This window comes from Crinia signifera, chromosome 19 (assembly GCF_055691185.1).
Source record: "Crinia signifera chromosome 19, ASM5569118v1, whole genome shotgun sequence".
NCBI lineage: Eukaryota > Metazoa > Chordata > Amphibia > Anura > Myobatrachidae > Crinia > Crinia signifera.
Window position 1 is genome coordinate 64,630,267 of NC_139226.1, and position 23,965 is coordinate 64,654,231.

The 23,965-nt window shown below is 47.3% G+C and overlaps 1 protein-coding gene and 1 long non-coding RNA gene across 2 annotated transcripts in view; one reads left to right on the forward strand and one right to left on the reverse strand.

Annotated features, from left to right (window-relative positions):
• LOC146042618 (dickkopf-related protein 3-like) overlaps window positions 1-23,965 on the forward strand; it is a 72,065-nt gene that overhangs the window by 37,214 nt on the left and 10,886 nt on the right. The window contains exons 3-4 of the mRNA XM_083162700.1: window positions 4,914-5,006; window positions 10,078-10,225. Of these exons, the coding sequence (XP_083018826.1) occupies window positions 4,914-5,006; window positions 10,078-10,225 (241 nt within the window). The remainder of the gene's footprint in view (window positions 1-4,913; window positions 5,007-10,077; window positions 10,226-23,965) is intronic.
• On the reverse strand, window positions 16,907-18,724 carry LOC146042619 (uncharacterized). The gene is made up of 2 exons (XR_014463946.1): window positions 18,070-18,724; window positions 16,907-17,031 (listed from the first exon to the last, which is right to left on the reverse strand). It is a non-coding gene; the product is annotated as an uncharacterized LOC146042619 (long non-coding RNA).

Genomic DNA, 23,965 nt, shown 5'->3' on the forward strand with positions numbered 1-23,965 from the left:
CTATTCGCCCCTGATGAAGTCACCTAGCTGACGAAACGCGTTGGGTAGGATTCATGTGTTTTGATCACATGCTGTGAATGAACCACATACAGGATACAAACTGAATTGTATTTGTTTGTTTTTATCTTTTGTATACAAAATATTATAAAGGTAAAACCTGTTATAAATAAATATTTTTTACATGATATGCATATTAGTATATCATAAGCACACTCTGTACCCTCTCTTTGTTCATATATATATATAAATATATATATATATATATATATATATATAGTACACCAAAATTCCACTACGCGCTATTTTTGTAAATACAAAATGTGGCAGCCCAATCACTAAATTCCCTGAGGGTTAGGGAATTAACATGCAAATATACAACCCAATAGTGATCTGGCGCCTATAACTCTCAATTAACATCAACAGTTTTAACGGGATTGTTCGTAATCTCCAACACAGTTTAAGAAGAGGCGTTGTTCATCCACAAGATGCTTTTTATTAAAAGGTTTTCCAGATGTCAACAGAATACACAAAAGATCCCAACGGGTTTCGTCAACCAAGTGACTTCATCAGGGGGATATTAATAAATCTTCCAGAAAATATGTTTTTTGTTCAAATTACTGTGGATTATCCATTGAACAGGAAGGTGTTCCCTTAGATATAACTGTGGGATTTTTATTAGTGCAAGGATTATTCCTTTGTTTAATTGTTGATCTATATAATTAGGTTATGGTAATGCTCCATATTTCCATAGAAGTTTTGAGGTATTAAAGATCCTTTCAAATGTTTAAAAACTCGTATAATCACCAATAAATAATAAAAACGATGAAATTCCAGCTGTGCGGCTTCAGAACAAATAAGCCTGTAGACTGGAGCTCTGTTTCCTGCAGTGCTGGTGATCTCTAGCAAAGAAGAGGCAAAGCATAGTAAGTTATCTGATGAAGCCGCTGACGAGGAGAGGCGGGGAAACGCGTCATCAAATGACTGCCTGTTGCATCAACCACCGGAGCCTGGGAGACAGAAGCCGGAGCTGGGAGTCCTTGAGAAGGCTGCACCATCGGTAAGACCAGCAGCCGGGGACCCGCTCCAGGCGTGCACTAGTCACCCAAAAGTGGATTACAAAGCGATAGTCTCCTCAAAACGGAGCATAAGCACAAAGGAAATCTCATGCCCACAGCACTGCACGAGTGAGTGTTACCAGAGTAACCTGAGTGACCTGCATGTGTGATGCTTTATCTATTCACAAGCTGCAATTACTAACCTGCTTACAAATATTAACCTATTGTTTGACACTGCTAACCTGGGCACTTCTATACAAGTGTGGGTTTAAATCCAAATAGCCGCTCCAAGAGGCAATTTATGTGGCTATAATAACAAAAAACTTAACCCAGTGTGTGTTGCCAAAATCAAATTGAAAGCATCATTGGAGGTGTCGCCAGCCATTATATCAAGTTGTGTTGTTGTAGTGCATAAATTGATCTTATATATTATATATTTTAATTTATTGTTTGTTTTTTATTTCTATTACTTTTTTTAGTCATTAGATGAGTGTACTTTACAAATTGTATGAGATTGTCTCACCGGCCGGTGGTAACGTTGAAATATTAACTTTTTATTATTGTGAAAAATAAATAATTTTAAATTCATTCAGATACTTGAGTTACAGTCCATTAGCGCCATTTACGTTTTGCTGTTGTTTTTGGTCTAAAATAAAGGGTTGAGTATCCCTTTTAAACGGCAGCTGGTACTGTAGCTAGTGCCCTGCGCTTGGTTAAACCACCCATTCTTTTTTAACCCTCATCATAGCAGTCATCATTTTGGTGCTCCTACCCGCAATATTTTAAATAGAAACAGTGCACACATTCGGTGCGCAGCCCAAACAGGAGTGTGTTCTTGCTGGGAAGGGGCATGGCCACACAATAGTACCCCAATTCAAATTATGCCACACAATAGTGCAACATTATTCACATTATATCATGCGATGGTGTCCCTTATTCACGTTACATCACACAGTAGTACCACTTTACCTTATGTACATTACTCCTCACATTATTCAAATTATACCCTTAGAAAAAACTCCTGAGAAAATATTGTATTTTAAGCACCTCCATGGCCACACTGCAACCCAGCACATAGCAGTGTGTGCTGGGCAGAGGAGAAGAGCTGCAGCTGCTGCTGTCACTTAAGGGGAGGGGGCCCACTGGGCCCTTCCATCAGACTTTGGCCTGGGTAATTTGTACCCCCTACCCCTTTCTCACAGCACCCCCGATAATACCACACAGTAATGCCCCTTACACATGACACACATTATTAATGTCCTTTTAACCATAATGCCCCTTACACATTATGCCAACCTTTATTAATGCCCTTCATACACATAATGACACACAATGCCCCTTACACATATGTTGCATATTATTAATGCCCTTATACACATGACACACATAATGCCTGTTACCCATACTGTATGTCGCACATTATTAATGCATTTATACATGACACTCATAATGCCCCTTACACATATGCCGAACACTATTGCACAACCAACCCACCCGCAGACAGCACTTGCACAGCCGCTAACACTGTGACCTCTGCTTCTGCTTGGATACAGATGTTTCCTCATACATCTTGACTCAATAGGCCATGCAGCTCCTGGCCAGTTCTGCTAACGTTGGGTGCCCTTTTTGCTGAAAATTCGCCTTATCTGCATTGTTATGACCTGCACACACAAGGAGCTTCCGATGATTAAAATGATATGCGGCATGCCTATATTCTGTGTGCAACTGTGGCTGTACCTGCATACGGAATGCTATGTTACAGTGATTTCCATGAATACACTATTTCATATGCAGATACAGCCTCACTCACACACAGAATATAGGCATGCTGCATATCATTTTAATCAGCAGAAGCTGCTGATGCCCCTAGGCATTCCAAATGCCCTAGGCAATTGCCTAGTTTGCCTATGCCTAAGGCCGGCTCTGGCAGTGAGATTCAGTGTTTTATATAGTGCAGTGTAGGAAATAAAACAAATATCTGGTTCACTGCTACGGGCATTAGCTAGAATTAGAAATGCCACTCACAGTCACTCTGAGTTCCATATCAGCTGCTAGTGCACATGGGGACATGTTATTGGACAACTCGTCAATTTCTGTGGCATGCAATTGATTTATCCTCTCTGGCATTATGTGTTGTAGAAAAAACAGGGTATCAGAACGAAGTTCTGTGGCAGCGCTGGGTGAAATATTGTAGTACAATTAATTAAGAGATTGGATGATCTGTACAGGTATTTTTATTAAATTGGACAATCTGTCCATGTATAAAATGAATATGAAAAAATTAGCATGTACATACACTATAAAATTACAACAATGAAAAAATAAAGATAAAATATATAAAGGACACTCTGCCTGCTGGTTTTCATGTATACATGATTGCAATTGGTATTGGATATCTGGTATAGTTACCAATCCTGATGACAGGAGAAATGTTCCAGATTTCAGTATTGAGGGATTTGGTCGATAGGGCCCCAATGGGCTGGTGAGATGGTATAGGTGGTGCTGGGCCGCACAGCCAGTGATGTTGGATCCTCTCTAGTTGGTGGCCTGGAGTGATGTGAAATGTTCCGTGGCCACTGGAGGTCTTTCCAAGCAAAGTTGTCACTGATGGGTATTTTCGGTCATAGATTGTACTTATTGGGCTCCAGTACAGTATTGGTGCAGCCTGATGGTGAGCCCTTGGGGCCGGAAGTACCTCCCAAGGCTGGGAAGGGAGGGAATTGTTGGGGGGTCCTCTCTGTGGATGACCGTATCGGACAGTTGGAGATAAGTCCACGGTTCCTATGGAGGAATGGATTCCTGGTAGTTCCCGATAAGGACAGGACTGAGAATCAAGTCCAATGTTGGGCTTTACCCGAAAAACGGGATCCAGATGAGTGATGGGGTCTCCAATGAGACTTGGGGATGAGTCCAATAATGGACAATACCAGCAAGGCAGGGTCCAATGTATGGTGGGGTCTCCAACGCGTTTCGCTGCTTCCCACAATGCAGCTTTATCAGCTCATCTGGATCCCGTTTTTCGGGTAAAGCCCAACATTGGACTTGATTCTCAGTCCTGTCCTTATCGGGAACTACCAGGAATCCATTCCTCCATAGGAACCGTGGACTTATCTCCAACTGTCCGATACGGTCATCCACAGAGAGGACCCCCCAACAATTCCCTCCCTTCCCAGCCTTGGGAGGTACTTCCGGCCCCAAGGGCTCACCATCAGGCTGCACCAATACTGTACTGGAGCCCAATAAGTACAATCTATGACCGAAAATACCCATCAGTGACAACTTTGCTTGGAAAGACCTCCAGTGGCCACGGAACATTTCACATCACTCCAGGCCACCAACTAGAGAGGATCCAACATCACTGGCTGTGCGGTCCAGCACCACCTATACCATCTCACCAGCCCATTGGGGCCCTATCGACCAAATCCCTCAATACTGAAATCTGGAACATTTCTCCTGTCATCAGGATTGGTAACTATACCAGATATCCAATACCAATTGCAATCATGTATACATGAAAACCAGCAGGCAGAGTGTCCTTTATATATTTTATCTTTATTTTTTCATTGTTGTAATTTTATAGTGTATGTACATGCTAATTTTTGCATATTCATTTTATACATGGACAGATTGTCCAATTTAATAAAAATACCTGTACAGATCATCCAATCTCTTAATTAATTGTACTACAATATTTCACCCAGCGCTGCCACAGAACTTCGTTCTGATACCCTGTTTTTTCTTGTCTTTGATCGGGTCTAACTAACCCGCCAGTGCAGCTGCCTTGCTCATTTCAGCGCCCCTAGGTGGACACTCCCACACAGTGCCCAACCACCCCCTTGTTTTTATTATGTGTTGTAGGACTGTAATGATTCTCATGACTGCCCGGAGGACCAGTATTGCTATGTTTCATCATTTACTGCTAATTGTCAGGAATGCAAAACCAAGGAAAAGGTAAGACATTATAATTAGATACATGATCAAAATGTCCATCTATTGTTGTTATTGTTACTATATTTGGTACTTATGTATTATCTGGGCTCCCATGTTAAATGCACCCCATTTTTTCATACCCCTACTATCCAATTACGCATGGAGTTGATTTTATATAGTGTGGCGAGCGCAGCGAGCCACTGTGCCCGAAGCATGGCGAGCGCAGCGCGCCCCGCGAGGGGACGCGGTCTCATAAGAAAAACGGGAGCCCAGATATTACATAAGTACCCATTATTTATAGTGCACACAAAGCATCTGCCATGCCTTACAATGTACATGTACAGAAACCGTGTAAACATCTACAGTATCTATCTATCTATCTATCTATCTATCTATCTATCTATCTATCTATCTATCTATCTATCTATCGCTAAGTACTCCTCACCTCTGAGGTAAAGTAAAGCACAGCTTGTGACCACTAGAGGCCACCTGACAGACCAAATTACTAGGAATGGTCATCGTTGCCTTTTCCAGTGATGGTTGCCATTGATGACAAAAGTGCAACTGGCTATCGATAGTGTATTACTATTCAATGGATGACCATCGATGTTTTAACATATCGATGGTCATCCATTTTCTTTGATTGATTGGCCAGTGGGCCAATCAAAATATGGGGACGGGGCTTTGCGGGTGTCTGGGGCGGAGCTATGCTCCGTGTCCTGGCCCCTTGGGGAAAACGCAGAAATGAAACTATTTGTTTAAGCTTGACATCAATGGTGGGAAACCATCTGGTTCTCCCCCATTGATGGCAAAACTATTCAATATCGGCCATAAACCATCAGTGATTTTTAATCATGGATGGTCGATGGCCGATGGCCATCAATACAAATCTCTCCTTAACAGAAGGATGGATAAATTACGAGTTGACAGCTACAGTAGGCAAAAGCATGAAATTCAGAGAACAAGAGGGAAGAAGTCCCTGCTCTTGAGAGCTTAAAATCTATAGACGCCTATAGACCCATTTGATTGGCCAGTTTTATATTTATTGAACCAATCTTTTCTGACCACTACTCTTTGTTGACCATAATGTGCAAGATCTATTGGCAGATACAAGTTGGTAAGTGCTTAGTGGATGTGACCAAGGAGGTTAGGCCATACAGTGTGTTGACAGTAAATCAGAGGGGATGCAGTTAAGATCCCGGCGGTCGGGATCCCGGCGTTCAGAATCCCGACGCCGGAATCCCGACCGCCGAAATGCCGACACTTTCTCCCTCCTGGGGTGTCCACGACACCCCTGGAGGGAGAATAAAATAGCGTGCCGAGCGTAGCGAGGCACCGGGCCCGCTGCGTGGCGAGCGCAGCGAGCCCGCAAGGGGGGGCGATCCACGTCCCCCCCCTTGTCGGCATTTCGGCTGTCGGGATTCCGGCGTAGGGATTCTGAACGCCGGGATCCCGACCGCCGGGATTCAATACTGAATCCAATCAGAGTAGGTCTTGTTGAAGAGAACAGGATATTGTTACTGGTGAGGTGTGGTTTAAACAGCAATTAGGTTTTATGATGGTAGTTAGGTAAGAGACTGTTTGCAGAAATGATATATGTTGACATGCAATAGGTTAACATGGGTATAAGGTCTACACAAGGAAAATGTCAACATTGATATGGTTGACACAGGAAAAATGTGGACATACGTTTTCTTGTTTTTTTTTGTGTCTATGTTGACATAGATCACCAATTAGTGTAACGCTTCGCTCACCATGCTTTGGCCTGTTCTATAATGTAAAACTCAAGTTACGCCCTTTTCATGTGTCCTCGATTACCATGTCGAACATTTGCTGGTGTTAAACTATGGTCTGTCGACCAATAGTGGTAGAACTATTGATTGTCGACCTATCAACCCGAACCATTCCCCAAGGGAATATGATACGTGACCGTGTTGGTCATAAATAAATGGTAGGTGCAACATACCTTGTAAGCTGCAGTGCAGCTCACCTTCTCTTTGTTGGCAGAGTATAAAGCGGTGCTTGTGGTGTTGTTAGATGACACACTTTTGGAAGCTTGACCTGGAATGTAGGTTTATTTAGCAATGAGCACAGAGTTAGGAGGTAGTGAAAGAGTTAACTTTCAGGTATGCCGTACAGTATGTAGCAGATATATAACAGGCAGGTGTACACAGTGTATGGTGCAGGGAAGTCTGCACAGCAGTGCAGACTGGAAGCTGTGGGTCTGTGAGGATGACAGCAGGGCTAGTACTGCGGCGCTATGTACAAGGAACTCTCCCTCTGGAGGTGACTGACAGCTCCCTCTCTCCCTCAGTACAGCAGGGCTCAGGACGCACTGCGGGTAATGGCGCCATCCTGCCAGCACACTACGGGCTTTGTCTCACTCTGGGTGCACAGTGTGTGACACACTAAAAGGCTCGATGACTGAAGGGTGCGCTGTCACTCAAGACTGTAACAGCGCGTGGGGGTGCCAACACAAGGGGACAAACAGCCTGCGGGCTGCAGCATACCTCCCAACTTTGGAGGAGTCCGAGGAGGGACATAGCTGCTGCTAAAAATTCGGGGGGGGGGGCCTAATTTTGGGGGCATGTCCTATACTCGCGGCTCTCCGGCGAGGCCATGCCCCCATTTTGCCGCTATGGGGGCATGACGTTTATTCCCTGCTGCTTAGCAGCCGACAGGGGGTCTCCCAACAGCCCCCCTTCACCGCGGGACACTGCCGACCGCGGGAGGGACAGCGGGACAGGCCCTGATAATCGGGACTGTCCCGCTAAAATCGGGACAGTTGGGAGGTATGCTGCAGGGACAGGTGCTGAGCATACCATACTCAGGGGCAGGCTGGGCCGGGGGGCAGGGTGCCATGTGCCCCCCAGGCCGTTCTATCAGGAGTGCTGCAGGCCGCGGCCAGGGCCGCCTCCTCCACACTGTCGGCGGCCATGTTCCTGTAGGCTTTGAAAAAAACATGGCCGCCGGCCTCCAGTGTTACGTGGAGGAGGTTCCCGGCGGCCTGTTCCCTTTGATGCACCGTGGGTGACAGACGCTGGGTGTGGGCGCAGGATGATGACGCCGCCCGCCCACCCACCCACGCGTCTGGAGCAGCAGCAGCAGCAGCAGCCAGCAGGCAGGCGGAGGAGGAGGGGACGGGGAGCCGGGGACTGTGGCTGCAGGAACTTGGAAGCAGCAAACACTGAAACGCAGAAACTGGGAGCCGCCGCAGCAGCAGCAGCAGGTGAGGATTAAACTCACACATATATATATATATATATATATATATATATATATATATAAATGCTGCTGTTTCCTAAAGTGTCCTCTTTTTAATGTGTTAAGTGGGAACAGCCTGTTGTGTCCTCCTGTTATTATGCAGGGGGAGCAGCCTGTGGTGTCAATAATGCCATGACACCACAGGCTGCTCCCCCTGTATAATAAAAATGCCATGACACCACAGGCTGCTCCCCCTGTATAATAATAATGCCATGACACCACAGGTTGCACTCCCTGTATAATAAATTATTATATAGGGGGAGCAGCCTGTGGTGTCATGACATTATTATTATACTGGGGGAGCAACCTGTGGTGTCAGGGCATTACTTTTATTATACAGGGAGAGTGGCCTGTGGTGTCATGGCTTTATTATTATACAGGGGGAGCAGCCTGTGATGTCATGGCAATTGACATGATTATTATACAGGAGGAGCAGCCTGTGATGTCATGGCAATTGGCATGATTATTATACAGGAGGAGCAGCCTGTGATGTCATGGCAATTGGCATGATTATTATACAGGGGGAACAGCATGTGGTGTCCTGTTTTTAATGCAAGTGTTCTTTATGCAAGAGAACAGCCTGTGGTGTCCTATTTTTTACACAAGGGAGCAGCCTGTGGTGTCCTGTTTTTTTACTCAAGGGAGCAGCCTGTGGTGTTCTGTTCTTTATTTATGCAGGGGAGCAGCCTGTGGTGTTCTGTTCTTTATTTATGGAGGAGAGCAGCCTGTGGTGTCCTGTTCTTTATTTATGCAGGGGAGCAGCCTGTGGTGTCCTGTTCTTTATTTATGCAGGGGAGCAGCCTGTGGTATCCGGTTCTTTATTTATGCAGGAGAGCAGCCTGTGGTGTCCAGTTCTTTATTTATGCAAGGGAGCAGCCCGTGCTGTCCTGTTTATTTATGCAAGGCAGCAGCCTGTGGTGTCCGGTTCCTTATTTATGCAGGAGAGCAGCCAGCGGTGTCCTCCTCTTCTTTTTTTATGCAGGTGAGCAGCCCTGTGGCAGGGGCGAATTGCGATAACGGGAAGTCAGGCAAATTTTCAGTGTGCCGTGTCCCGCACCCTTCTCAGTGGACATTCTCCTACCAAGCCAGGCTGATACATACAAAACCTCGGCTGCCACAATCGGAGCTTCTGCACTTGCGCAAAATCTCAGTTAACCTGGAAGCATCCGCAGCCAGCTGTAAGCATGGCAGGGGGGTGGAGTGGTGTGTGCAAAAGCCCTCCGCCGGCTACTGTGAGTTTGTGTTTGCCAGTGCCTGGCTTTCCCTGATCCTTGTGCGGGTAGCAGCCTGCGGTGTCCTGATATTATACAGGGCAGCAGTCTGTGGTGTCCTGTTATTATACAGGGAGAGCAGCCTGTGGTGTCCTGTTTTTATACAGGGGGAGAAGCCTGCGGTGTCGTTATATTTTTAACGAAAAACCTCCATTTTAATGATGCGCTTTTACTTATGGGCCAGTGCTCTGGACTTGCCCCCCAGGCTAAAAGGTGCCAGCCAGCCCCTGACCATACTAACACTCTTCTCAGCTCTTCTCTCTTATGCATGTCACATGCAGCACAATGCAGTGATGAGCAAAGCGACGTATATGGAGAAGGCACATGTCAGCTGTCATAAAACAGCTCTGTACATGACCCTCCTGGGACCCCTTCCCTGCATTCTGCATTCTAGGGGAAAAATCTGCAGAGAACCTCCATTTTTGTATTGAATGCATTGAATTTACGTAATAATAATTTGTCTTAGTGTATTGTATAATAACAAATCACCACTCCAGTAAATATTCTGCTGATACTGTATAAATCACCTGACATATTTGCTTTATCATTTGTATCAGCATTGTCAGCAAGATGTGGAGTGCTGCTCTGGGTGGGTCTGTGCCTGGGGCAGATGTACTGAAAGTCTGACAGCTGATGGTGGTGGAACAAGATGTGATCCAGCAATGGATAGCTGTGCTCCAGGATTCTGCTGCTTCAAGCTGGAAAGTATGTTTATTTTTACATGCATGTAGGAGCTGTCTGTATAAACGAATTTACTGTAGATTATATATGGCAATGGCAGATCACTGGGCCTCAGCATACCTCCCAACTGTTCCGATTTCCGTGGGACCATCCCGTTTTTTGGGGAATGGTCCTGAGTCCTACCTGTGACTGTCAGTGTACCGTGATGGAAGCTGGGCAGTTGGGAGTCAACACGCGAGTAATAGACTCTGTTCATACACACAGCATCTATTCAGGGAGACCAAGGGAACAGGGGCATGGCCAGAATCTCACACAGCTCAGCGTGGCTGTCCCCGGCGCCCCCGCCCCCCCCCCCCTGCAGCCAGAAGGACGTCCGACTGCGTTGCTGGGGGGAGGAGCGGTTTACTCTCCGGGGTCCAGGAGACCTGCAAGAAGGTAATCTGGAGGTAGGGCGAGAGGGGGGTCGGCGAGGCGGTGGGGTTGCGGCAGAGGCGGGGGCTGGCAAAAAGAAGCCCATAGGCTTCTATAGGGTATCGCCACCCAAAGGTGGTAATACCCTACTATGCAGTATCTTTGCAGCCGGGTTTTAATACATAGGAAAATGTGGTAAAACTGAGGTTTTACCACATTTTCAGCTTAATACATCTCACCCTAAATGAGGTACTTTTACATTTGATGTACCGTATGCAATCCCAGTCCTCATTTCTTCTGTGTTGCCTCCAACAGTCCCAGGGCGAGATTCTATATAGCAGAGATGCGGTAAAAACCCCGTTTTCGGGGTTTCTACCGCATCTCTATATGCTATATTGTGCCTCCGCAGTGTCAGCGCTGCGGAGGGAATCGCCAGCAAAAGCTGGCGAATCCCTGCAGAAGCCTATGGGCTTCTTACCGCAGCGCTGTTTGAGGGATCCGTCACGGATCCCTCCCAGCGTGCCCTGCGGCCGGCGCCGGGGTCTGCGCATGCGCAGATGGACTCCTGGGTCACAGACCCGGAAGTCCAGCACTGGCACCGCATCGCAAGGGACAGCTCTTACCGCAAGAGCTGTCCCTTGCGTTAATAACGGCATATGTTACAGCATATGCCGTTATTAAAAATGCGATGTCCGGCGAAGGGGGGCCGCGGATGTTATAACATCCCGCCCCTAGTCTCCTGTCTAGACCCTGATGTCTGCCCCGGCTTGTCTTATGTCAGCCTTCTGCATGCCCCTCCTATTTTTTTAACCCCTTGGGGAAGATGTATTTTTAGAGCTCATTTTGAGGAAAAACAGCAAGTAATAATGCAAATCTCAGCTGCTGTAGCATTGAAAGGAAATTCTGTAGCACTAGTGTTTATTAGCCAAATCTTGTCTCCAGGATGTTATAAATATGCATGCACAAGATCTCACAACAATCACAATATTTCATTCAGCACGCAGATGAAACAGACAGTGTAAACATCCTATCATCTGATGTGTGTGACCTCTAGCATGTATAGTATATACATCACATTTCAAACTTACAAACTAAACCTGAAATAAAGACTCGGAAACAGGTTTGGCAGAAATTGTTAGCTGATTTGGTACTCTTTACTTAGCACGGCACCCATAGCGGCCATTGAATGCACTAAAAAATCGGGTGCGACGCGACCGACGCGATGCCCGCGATTTCCCATAGGGAACAATGTAAAATGTCTCAATTGACCCGATTTTCCTGTTCAATGCCTCAATTGACCCGATTTTTCCATAGGAAACAATGTTAAATGGCCCACAGAGGCCAAATAGGCACCCTGAAGTGTGAAATGGCCCCCACAATTGTTAACGCCACCCCACGATCAACGTCAACCCGAAGCGTGGCGAGCGCAGCGAGCCCACGAGGGGCGGCGGTACGCGTCCTACGACCTTTTCATACCCCCACTATCCACGTCGGTGTGGAGTTGAGAATAGAATAGTGTGGCGAGCGCACGCGGATACCTGTGAAGCTCGTGAAGGGACGCGTTTACCTGTGAAGGTATCCGCGGCCCCTCGCGGGGCTCGCTGCGCTCGCCACGCTTCGGGCTCGGTGGCTCGCTGCGCTCGCCACACTATTCTATTCTCATCTCCAACGTGGATAGTGGGGGTATGAAAAGGTCGTAGGATGCGTACCGCCGCCCCTCGCGGGCTCGCTGCGCTCGCCACGCTTCGGGTTGACGTTGATCGTGGGGTGGCGTTAACAATTGTGGGGGCCATTTCACACTTCAGGGTGGCTATTTGGCCTCTGTGGGCCATTTAACATTGTTTCCTATGGAAAATTCGGGTCAATTGAGGCATTGAACATGAAAATCGGGTCAATTGAGACATTTAACATTGTTCCCTATGGGAAATCGCGGGCATTGCGTCGGTCGCGTCGCACCCGATTTTTAGTGCATTCAATGCCTGCAATGCCCGCGATTTTTTTACCTGCGATGCCCACGATCAAAATCGTGGGCGCCGTGCTAGGTAAAGAGTACCGCTGATTTCTTTTAGCACTTTTAAACTAGATTAATTAATTAATAATTAATTAATGGTGGCCCAGAAAGAACGGCTAATTAACTAAGCTCCACCCACACAATCTGCATATGTAATCAAGCCTACCCTAACAAGCGGTATCCGCTCGACCTACTGCATTGACTACCCACCCATGAGGGTGTGGTCGCTGCCCTCGAGCGGGTGATCGAGCGAAGGCCTAAGCCAATGAGAGGCGAGCGCACCGAAAAGCAAACATATACGTAGCATCATCATTTGAATAAGAACTAATTCTATTCACCTACCGTTCTTTCCCGCCTATCAGCCAACGCGATTAACACCCAACCAACCATAAAAACACAAGGGAGGGAGGGCGGCAAAAAACTTTCACGAAAGAGAGGAAGACTCCTCCCTTTCCTGCCCTGATATCCCAGCTAACACTGCCCTTCCCTAAGTCCTTATTGGACCACCGAGTCACATGCTTCCCTAGGTCACACAACAGTCTTGGATGTTTAACCCACTCCATGCCTATTGCAGTCATTACGTTATTCTAAACATCCTATCATCTGATGTGTGTGACCTCTAGCATGTACAGTATATACATCACATTTCAAACTTACAAACTAAACCTGAAATAAAGACTCGGAGACTTAGGTTTGGCATAAATTGATAGCTGATTTATTTTAGCACTTTTAAACTAGATTAATTTATTAATAATTAATTAATTAATGGTGGCCCAGAAAGAACGGCTAATTAACTAAGCTCCACCCACACAATCTGCATACGTAATCAAGCCTACCCTAACAAGCGGTATCCGCTTGACCTACTGCATTGGATACCCACCCATGAGGGTGGGGTCGCTGCCCCCCGAGCGTGTGATCGAGGGAAGGCCTAAGCCAATGAGAGGCGAGCGCACCGAAAAGCAAAGATATACGTAGCATCATCATTTGAATAAGAACTAATTCTATTCACCTACCGTTCTTTCCCACCTATCAGCCAACGCGATTAACACCCACCCAACCATAAAAACACAAGGGAGGGCGGGAAAAACTTTCAGGAAAGAGAGGAAGACTCCTCCCTTTCCTGCCGTTCTTTCCCGCCAAAGCGGGGACTCTGAGCCCAGAATCCCCGCCCCGCCACCAACCTAACGCTATTGAGCTACAACCAGAGACAGATCCTCCAATGACGAACCATCCCCAACCAAATACACCCCGTTAGGCAGGAAGACCTGATGGCACAAAACCTTATCCTCTCCCGTGGGCCAACCACACCTCTGGCAGCTAGAACCCACCATGCCGCAGCCGATATAGCTGCTTCCGAGCCTCATTTGAAGCCTTATAATTCCTAACATCTCTCAAAACGGAGTCGGGGGAACACTCGGAGACAAACCAATGTGCAGAAAAACCAAGCTGTATAAATGGCTGCAAGATCACTCAAGATCAAGGCCGACAGCACCAAACGGGACATTTTCCCAACATCGTTGCCTCCCAGCTGAAGTACCATAGACCTCAGGCAACCCGCACTGGCGGACGCTCACCTCAAGGAACGCCTTAGCTCAAGCCAGTATGGCCCCCGAACTCCAAGTCACCTAACAAAGAAGGCCCGGCCGGCTATCCAATATACAAAAGGAATGCTCAATTATGCATACCCTGAACCTATCCTTCCCCCACACCTCTAAAGGAGAAACTGTATGAGAAGACCAGAAGTATTCATATTAAAAGGTGACCTAAATATAATAGGAGAATCTGCTAAAAAAGAAAATAAATTTGGTCTGTTTAAGCACAATTTCAGGTGCATAAGACATGCTACAATACCAATTGGAGCCATACCAGGAAACAAAAAGGGGAAGAGACAAACAGGGTGAGGGCAAGGTAATGGAAGGGGATAAGGAAAACGGGGTGTACTCGGCCGGAGAAAAAAACGACTGGACCTGCTGAGGAACTCTTAATTGAGACTATAGCCGAATCAGAGTGATCAAATTAATTTCGTCAGTTCAGGCAAAAAGCGAGAAAACTCCGGACGCTAGCCCAATAGCAGAGCGTACCTAGTAGGATGGACAAGGATGGGGGAATAAACAAGTGACCCCAATCAAGCACATACATACAAAGCACAAAGGACCTGCCGCGCAGTAGGTGAGGCCTAATGTACTATTGAAATTGCAGAGCGCCAAACTCGCTGGTAAAACGCCACCTCAACCCGGCAAACTGACAACAGGTCATCAGAGAGCCACTAAAAATGAAAGAGCCAGAGCCTGCAAAGGAAGGCTCGACCAGTGTATAACTGTTCGCCAAGGCCCCTGGGAAAACCACAGGAACCAAGGACACCCATCCGCCCAAAGCTGCCAGATCCATCTCGGCCGCTTAATATTAAATCCGGGCACCCTGGAGACTAGCCGGATATCTGATGCCAGCAAAGAAAACACAGTGTGATTCCTAGAAAGCGCTACCAGCTAAGACGCCCTAGGGGCACCATGCCGCCGCAGAAAAATAAAAACAAGGATGGACCATAGCATACCATAAGCAGAGTCTGAGCAACCCTACACCTAAACCAGCAGCAAGCAAAAGGTGAGGGGGAGCGGCATCTCTTGGAACAATCATAATGAAATACCCGTTAGGTAATGCGCCAGTACTACCCTGGAGCTCCCAGCACATCTCCTAGCATAGACCACATTAACCCCAACCCCCGCCAACCTGACTGCTCAGATCAGCTATTAACCCAATGCCCGGAACATACCGTTCCCTAAGTAGGATTGCGAAGTGCAAACATTGTGGGATGAGCTGCCCCCAGCCCCCGCAACCAAGGGAAAGCGGCCTACGGGATAAACAGCCGCAGCCCTGCATTGACAGCTACTAGAGCCAGCCAGGTTCAATCCCTTTAAGGTCCCCCAGAACGGAGGTCCCCACCGCCAAGTACCGCCCAATTAGTACAGACAAGAGAACCACATGATGGGATCTGGCCACGCCCACAGTGGCCCTAATTAGTGAGCGGCAAACAAGCGACCCATGGGTAACAATGACTTTAGGTAACAGATGTCATACACAGTGGCAACCTGGGTTCCCAGAAAGGACAGGTAAGCAACAGCTCCTCCCTTCCAACCTCAGCAATCAGCAAACCAAAATGCTAGAATAGAGATCAGTAACCACCCAGGAGCCTAGCGCAGTGTTCAGAATAAGCAGAGGAAACAAGCAGCAATTCCTAAAGGTGGTGAGAGATCAGGCCCTGACACGAGGAAACCTCAACACCCCAGTGTAAAGGCGTGTGACACCTTGACTTATGCATGAGAAATGGAACACTCCATCGGCAAGCACTTGAACAAGAAGCATTCGATGCCTCTCCGTTAGCATATACATTCGCTAAGGCTAGTGAATAACAGGCTAAAAGGTGCCATAATCCTGATGCATTTATTCATGGCATTGCCGTTCATTAATTGGTAGCGGTAATTTACCTTGGTCCCATAATACTTAGTGAGTTACAGGGGACGTGTGCACCCACAGATTGCTGTCTTGCACTTAAGGCCTATATTTGAAATGCACCCGGCGTATAAGCCCACCAAAAATCAATTTGTTCCTTGCAGCCAATGAATTTTAGAAGTATAATTGTGGAATAATAACACAGAGCTGCCATGCACAAACCTGCTGAGCCGGGCCAGGGCCCTTATTCTGATCGGTGCGGATATTCCCGAATTCTTACGGTGCGGTCCGGCCGCCACGCTGTTCGGCGGCGTGCGGCCGTCGTCCGTAGAAACGCCCACGTGTCCTCCGCATTCGGACGGACTCACTCTTTAAGAACAGGGCGTGTGTACGGACGACATACAAACCGTGCGTGTGCGGTGGAAACGTACAGATTCTTGCACGGTCTTCCCGCACAAGCACGGTCTTACCGCGTCAGAACGTACGGGAAGCTGTCCGTACGCCCCGATGCGGAGTATTTACGCTCAATCCAACACTTTTGTACTGAGTACACACAGCGATCACATGACCCACTTAGGCAATTAGGCAACCTCCTGAAAAAGGGATTGTTATCAATTTCAATCAATTAAATGCTCATCTATACTAACCCACATTCCTACTACATTCATGACACACATTAACCCTTACAGCATGTGACCCTAACATACATCTATATACACTATGTACATTTTGCTTATTTTAAAGAATTTAAACAAGTTACACATATACTTTAGCATGTTAGAAAAAAACACTGACAACTTTGAACTTTAAATAACAATTTATTATAACAGAACTGTAAAAAAAAAAGAAAATCACATTTCCCCATCAATGATTTGGTCCATTAAGTCCAACATTTGCCTCATCAGGCCTCTGAGTCTAAGGAGGGCCCCACGGCGACCCTCCTCTGCTTGGGCAGGCTCATCTGTGGAGGAAATTCAAAATGAAAAATGACTAATGATATTCATGCATACATTTAACATAGTCAAACCTACATTTTAAACATGCATTCTGAGAGGTGTGTGTGTGTGTGTGTATATATATATATATATATATATATATATACACACACACATATCTACCTATATATATGAGACATACACCTATACATACATGCATACATACTACATGGAAAGGCTGATTTTTGCCCTCTACCCTTTACTCTGTAGAACACCTCACAGTCATACTGCTCATTCTCAATCCAAACCCACCCATGACTAAGCTCTGAGAAGCATGCCACGCGCTGCACCAATCACAATTCTGCAAACAAAGTTCAGTGTCTGTTATATGATGGAGCCTGGCAGGGGAGTTACACAACTCTCAGGAATGCTCAGTACATTTGTGCAATCAAGCATGGCTTGCCTGCTGATGGTCTGCTCCAGAAATCATTGTCAGAATGCCAGTTAGGGGAAGCTGCAGCACTAACCCACTCCCATGCTCAAAAGCATTACTAAGACCAAATACACACACAATTATGGTGAAAAACATACATGCAGACCGCAGGGGGTGGTTAGCTAGAGGAGGGCCCAGGGGCACTGACCACTTGTTACTCCAGTCTAAGCCACGCCTGGCCATACTCCATTTATGCCATACTGAATCTAGTTTACACAGATCAATCACCAGTAAACTCTACTCACCTATATGAGGCTACAGATTGTATGCAAGCAGCAGGGACATGTAACCCTTACATGAGCAAGTCATCACTTTCTTTCAGGATACAGATTAACTACACAGGTTCAGTGGCACTTAAAATCGACCTGACAGCCATCCGCACAACCTGTGTCATTAATATGTGTCCAGGATGAAAGGGATGGTTTGGCCACCCTATCTAACCCCAAAGTGTGTCTGTTGCTATCCAGTTTGTTTTATCACTTTATAGTATTGCAAAAAACCATTTAATCACCAGTGCTACAAAGCAAATAGAAGATGACTAAAGGAATAATTAAACTTTATGTATACATACCACTTTCCTCCGCCTGCGCCACCTCACAGGCCTCCTCATCCTCCTCTTCAGCTGGTGCCACCTCTTCCACCACCAGCTCCTCCTCCTGCGCCACCATCTCTTCCTCCACAATCTGCATCTCCTCTGCCACCACCTCCTCCTCCACAATCTCCTCCTCCTCTGCCACCACCTCCTCGGCCATCTCGGCAGTGCCCTCCTCCTGGGCCTGGGACGCCTCTACCTGCTCCCGTGCCTGTCTTGCTCGATCACGGGCTGTGTTTGTGAAAAGGAAAAAAAAGTGCCAATTAGTGGTAATTTGTATTAAGCCTTATCAACCTAGAAATGCAAAGGTTATCAGTACAGATAATTGTACAGGCAAACAGCTCCTCAGTGGCCTTTACAAAACACAGCCTGTAACATGGCAGGTATGCTGTGACATTTGGGCCATTATAAGCATCACAAGCATTAATCCTCCCCAATCACATATTTTATGACCATTACAGGGTGTCAAACAGGAAGTAGCACTCATATATTGTATGCCATGTTTAACTCATGATCAGGCTGGTGACCTTAGTGGATTAAATAATGTCAGGTAATCAATCATGTCCAAATCCACATTTACTGTTTAAATACTCACATCTAGCAATGCTGGCCCTTATGGATTGAAGCCTCTCTGGCTCCCTGCGCCGGAGTTCGGACCACCGCCGCTCCATCTGCGCGATGGTCCGCCGCACCTGGGTGCGTGCGTAGATCCGCCGGCGGGCCACCGCATAGGCAGAGCGTTTCTACCTATTCGTTATGAAGGGGCCCGCCCGCCCCAGCCTGGTCTCCATAACGGAGACCAGTGTCCTCAGCTCTGCAGGCGAAAACGGTGCTGCTCTGCCATAAGCCGCCATCTTAGCAATGGCACAAATCAAACAATCATGTGCTGTCATTGGTTGATCAGAGTGATATTTGGTATTAACTTTATTGTTCATTTTTACACTAACAGCGTGTATGCGCCCGAACAGACGGCTAACCCATTGCATCGCACACCCATCCTAAACAGTGTAAAATAAGATGGAAACACATTCAATCTAATCACCAAACATGGGTATAAGCAACAGGTGAAATAGTGTGCATCATTAGACACTTACACCTAACTCAACAAGGTACTAAACAGCTATTTTATAATGAAAGCTATGCAGCAGAAACATAGCAAATAGTGGCAGACCTTTTCCCAAAATTAGGCCATGCTGCCATGTGTACACTTACCTTCTACTGGGCCATACTACAGAGGTGGAATGAAAAGTAGCTAGCATCTAACCTGAATTTGGAGTGCTTTCACATGTGATTTGGATGCTAGCAGTGATTACTTGTGGCTAAGTGGTGGACTGGATTGACATATGGAATGGGTAGTGTCAGTTGTACTACATAGCAAACAAGTGCACAGTACAGAAGTACATTCAAATATACATTTCATGTCTGACCTCAGTTTTATTTGCTCATTGGTGTAGGAATCTGCATGTAGCTAATAAATCAGACTTACTGAGTTTGCCAGGTTTTTTGGAAATATTTTTCAACACCAAGGGGCGGGCCGTATGCGCCGCACGGTTGACGCTGGCGTACGGGACGCGGCCGTACGGAACGCAGGTTGCAGCTGATTAACGCCAATTACAGAAATAGTATTTAAAGTTGTCCTAGAGAGGCAAACACTTGTTGCAAACATGGCAGGCTCAGACTCAGAGGAAGACCAGGTGGTGCAGAATCTGTTGTCCCGCAAGGAGGCCAACACCACCTATGTCCCCCTCAACCCAGAGCACCCAGATGGCCCATCAACATCAGGCCAATCAGCAGCTGGGCCATCCTCAGCATCAGCAGAATCATTTGGAACACAGCAGGTGGCTTCCCAACAGAGTAGCCAGCCCAGCACTTCAGGTACAGCAACCGGTGGACGTGCCCGTGGCAGTGCCCGTGCCCGCAGTGGGGCAACAGAGGAACCAACCACAAGAAACATGGCATATAAACCGCGGGAGCTTGACATCCTGGTGACCCGGGCACGTGATTTAATTGAGTGCCCAGCGGTGAAGTTGACACACACAAGGAGATGGAAGATCTGGGAGGAGATAACGGCGGAGATTAATGCAGTGGCTCCACAAGTTCGTCAGACGGAGCATGTTAAGAAGAGGCAAGTACATGTGTGTTACATTTGAGTAGTACAAGTCCAGTAATGTTAACATTCAATATTAGATGGAGTTGGTCAATGGGTGTTCACGTTGCTTGGAGGCACAGACATGTTGGCCATGACATAGAATTGATAGTTATTGGAGGGTGACTGTTTTTGTATCTTCTAAGGGTTGGTTTGAAAAATGAATATAATGTAAGTTTGGTGTCAGTAGGCACATGTTGTATTATGTTTCAGATTGCAATGGGTGCTACAGCAAACATGAGGAGTTACATGTATTAATATGTACACTTTGATTGCAGGTGGCATGACTTCAAAGGCAACCTCAAGAAGAAATTGACCCAGCGGTGGGAACACAGCCACACCTCTGGGGCTGGCCCCATGCCATCCAAGCTGGAGCTCACGCCCCTGGAAGAGATGGCCCAGTGCTGTATTGCAGTGGAGGAGGTCCGGGGGGTGAGCACTATAGACAGCGAGTCCCCAGCGGAAGTGATGGCTTCTACGCTTGAAGGTAATTATTTGCCAGGCCATAAGTAGATGTTTAAAATTTGGCATGGAATGTGTGGTAATTGGTAATTTCTCGTTCAACAGCATCCCCACCGCTTGGTCAAGATTCTCTTGAGGAGGTTGTGGAGTCTGTGCCACCTGGCCCCAGTAGCAGGCCCGTGCAGCAGCAGCCGGGATTGTCCGCGGCTGAGTTGTCCATGTGGGGCCGTGTGCTGGATAGTATTGTGCAGCAGGGAGAGTCTGCATTCGAGCGGGTGCGTAGGGCCGAGGAGGTGCTGCAGGGTTTGACCACCAGCCAGCAGAGTATTGCTGCGAGCCTGCAGGCTATGAGTGCCAGCCAGCAAGCTATGAGTGCCAGCCACCAAGCTATTGCTGCTAGCCTGCAGGTGCTGGCTGATCAAGCCCTGCGGCAAAATGACCTCCTCCTCCGCCATAATGAACTTATGGTGGAGCTAGTTACCAGCAATAGGGCCCTAATGTCACCCGCTTCGGGTGCATTACCAACACCATCACTCCCTGCTGCCAGAGGGGGAAGAACATCCACCCCCTCACCAGCATGTGCTCCACATGAGCCACCATCTGACTCTGGCCGTGGACGAGGCCGAAGACCTGCTGCACGTGGCAAGGAGCCTGCCAGGGGCAAACGTGCTCGCAAATGAACTTGTGTCCCCATTAATCTCCACCGTTATGTCTTCCCAAATCTTCCATTGAGCTGTGTGTGTCAGCATCCTGTGTCAACATCCGTGCCCAGGGTCACCACATTTGCCCGCGGTTCAAATGTCATGTTTGGTTCCCCTGTTGCCCTGTTTCGGCTACCAATACTGTGTGCTGTACTTGAAGTGTTGGTGCTGTACTTTTGTTGTGAAGCCACCTGATGTGTTCCTAATGATTCTGCTGTGGCTATTTATTCTATATTATTTCTTTTTTGGCCTGTTATGGTCCCATTTGTTTTGTGATGTTTTTTAAATATTTACCAAAGTGTCTTTAATAAATATTATTTTGGCCCCACAAATGTCTGTATTAATTGATACATGCAGAAGTGCCATGTGTATTAGTATTAATAATATTAAGTTGTGTTCATTATTTGCAGTGTAAAAGTGTGTGACAAGTGCAGCATGTAATGTTCCCTTTAAGCTGCAATGCTTCCAATTGTAGCAGTGAGAAGCGTGTAATTAACAAGTAAAGGGTAAAGTATGTGATTGTATTGGGTTCAGGTGACATTGGTTGAGGTGCGTCCGTCCTGATTAGGCGTTCCGATTGCCTAGCGCATGACCGAGTGGTGTCCGCAAAGCAAGAGTAGCCTTTTGGACACCGCACATTTCTTCCCTTTTTGTTCGCGTGCATTCGGCGTGCTATCCGAATGCACGCCTACCAAAATATGTGTACTCCCCCGTGTCCGCCCATGTTTCCGCCCAGTTTAGCCCACTTTGAAACTACGCCCCTGTGTCATTCCGCATGACGCCCATAACACACCCATATTGGCCGAATGATTGCGGTGCACATTTCTGTACGGTATTAGTGAGAACAAGTACGGAGACCATGCATGGCACATGCGCGTCGCGTTCTCCACGCATGCGCAGACGGCTAAAAAACGCCACCCGAAAGAATTCGGAAAAGTACGCACCGATCAGAATAAGGGCCCATGAATCATGTCATATTTCCCTCGCCTATCATAATTTTAGTATTGCCAAGCAAATGACAGGTCTTGCACCCTAGAATACAGCTAATCCGACCCTTAGAAGGTGATGCTCTTAAATAACGCATTAGCTGGCACCACACTTCCACCATCCGTCCTAATATGTAATCTATTTATTCTGCAGTAATAACACGCTTCTGGAGAAATGCCCTGGATAAGGATGTTCCCTGAGCTGTGCTACTTTATTAGGAACGCTATATCCAGGGCAGGGATACCTAATCTTTTTCTTCAAGATTCACTCTAAAGTATCAGAATTTTCCAAAGGCACCCCTGGACCCCAAAATACGAAACAAATAAAGTAGGTTGTGTTCATATGTTATTCTTAAGTTAGTTATGTGGTAAAGGTGGGGGATTTGGTTGTGAGTCTAAACATGTTATGATTGGCAGCCACCAGCACTGGTCTAGTCCATAAATAATTGATCGTAGCTAATTTGCATATAGACACAGGGTGATTGCCAGAGCCATGAATGCGGATCTTCTCACGGCCGCACCACTGGCCCAGCTGGCCAGGAGAACTGCCCAAAGCATCACCCTCCCTTTGGCTAAGCCCCAGAACGTTGAGGAGTATATGGCTGCAGGGCAGTCAATGGAGCAGGGCGATATCCCTCTGCCGCGTCTAGATGCACCCCGGCCACTACGGACCGCACCTCTACATACTATTATTATTATATTGTTATTCTAAGGCTCCACAAGTGGTAACCCGCGCTGTACCTATTGCACACATTACAATAGTACAGGGTATACTAGCACCCGGCATCCCTGATGGGATGGCAGTCCTGAGTGCGGCGGGACTGACCCTCTATGCACTCATCCGGCCTGTCTTCTAGCTACCACGCCAGACATGCAGAAATAGGCCGGCCAAATTTACCTAAAACCGAAACCCGCCGTACCCTATACCTCCCTTCGCTATATTGGCCCTAAAATCCTCCTTGGGCTTGTCAGCCTCCCTCGTTCCCTGCGCGTGTACAGTGCCACTCTGATGTGGTACCAGCGGTAAAAAAGGGGGGGGGCACCCCAATTCCTTACTAAATTATTTAGTAGCGCATTACCTGGCTAGGCAGCGCAACCCACCTCGGCACCGCCTGTGGAGGAGAAGAAGTTGGAAGAGTGGCTGGCGTGTGACCCCTAAGGGGAAGAATCCCCAGAGACCCAGCCTAACCAACGGAGGAAACCTCGCCCGCTGACCCGAGCAGCTCGGCCAAAGTATCATCATAATCGACCCTCCCCGCCACCGCCCCTTTGGAACATGGGGAGAATATACAAACTCTGCACAGTTGGGGCCATGGCCAGTACGATCCCATGAACTCTGCGCTGTAAGGCAGTAATGCCAACCAATAGACTATAAGCGATGCCCCTCCAGTAGCAGGATCTGCTCAAGAAGCAGGGCCTGTGAAGACATGCATGGGGGTAAGGCCCGTAGAGCCTCCTCTCGCGGCCCCGATGACCTGCGCTGACCGCCCGCAGCATTACTAAATAATAGCGGCACTCTCTTCCATGATGGCCCAGCTGAGCCATGTCCCTGAACGCACCCACAAAAACAGCAAGAAGCC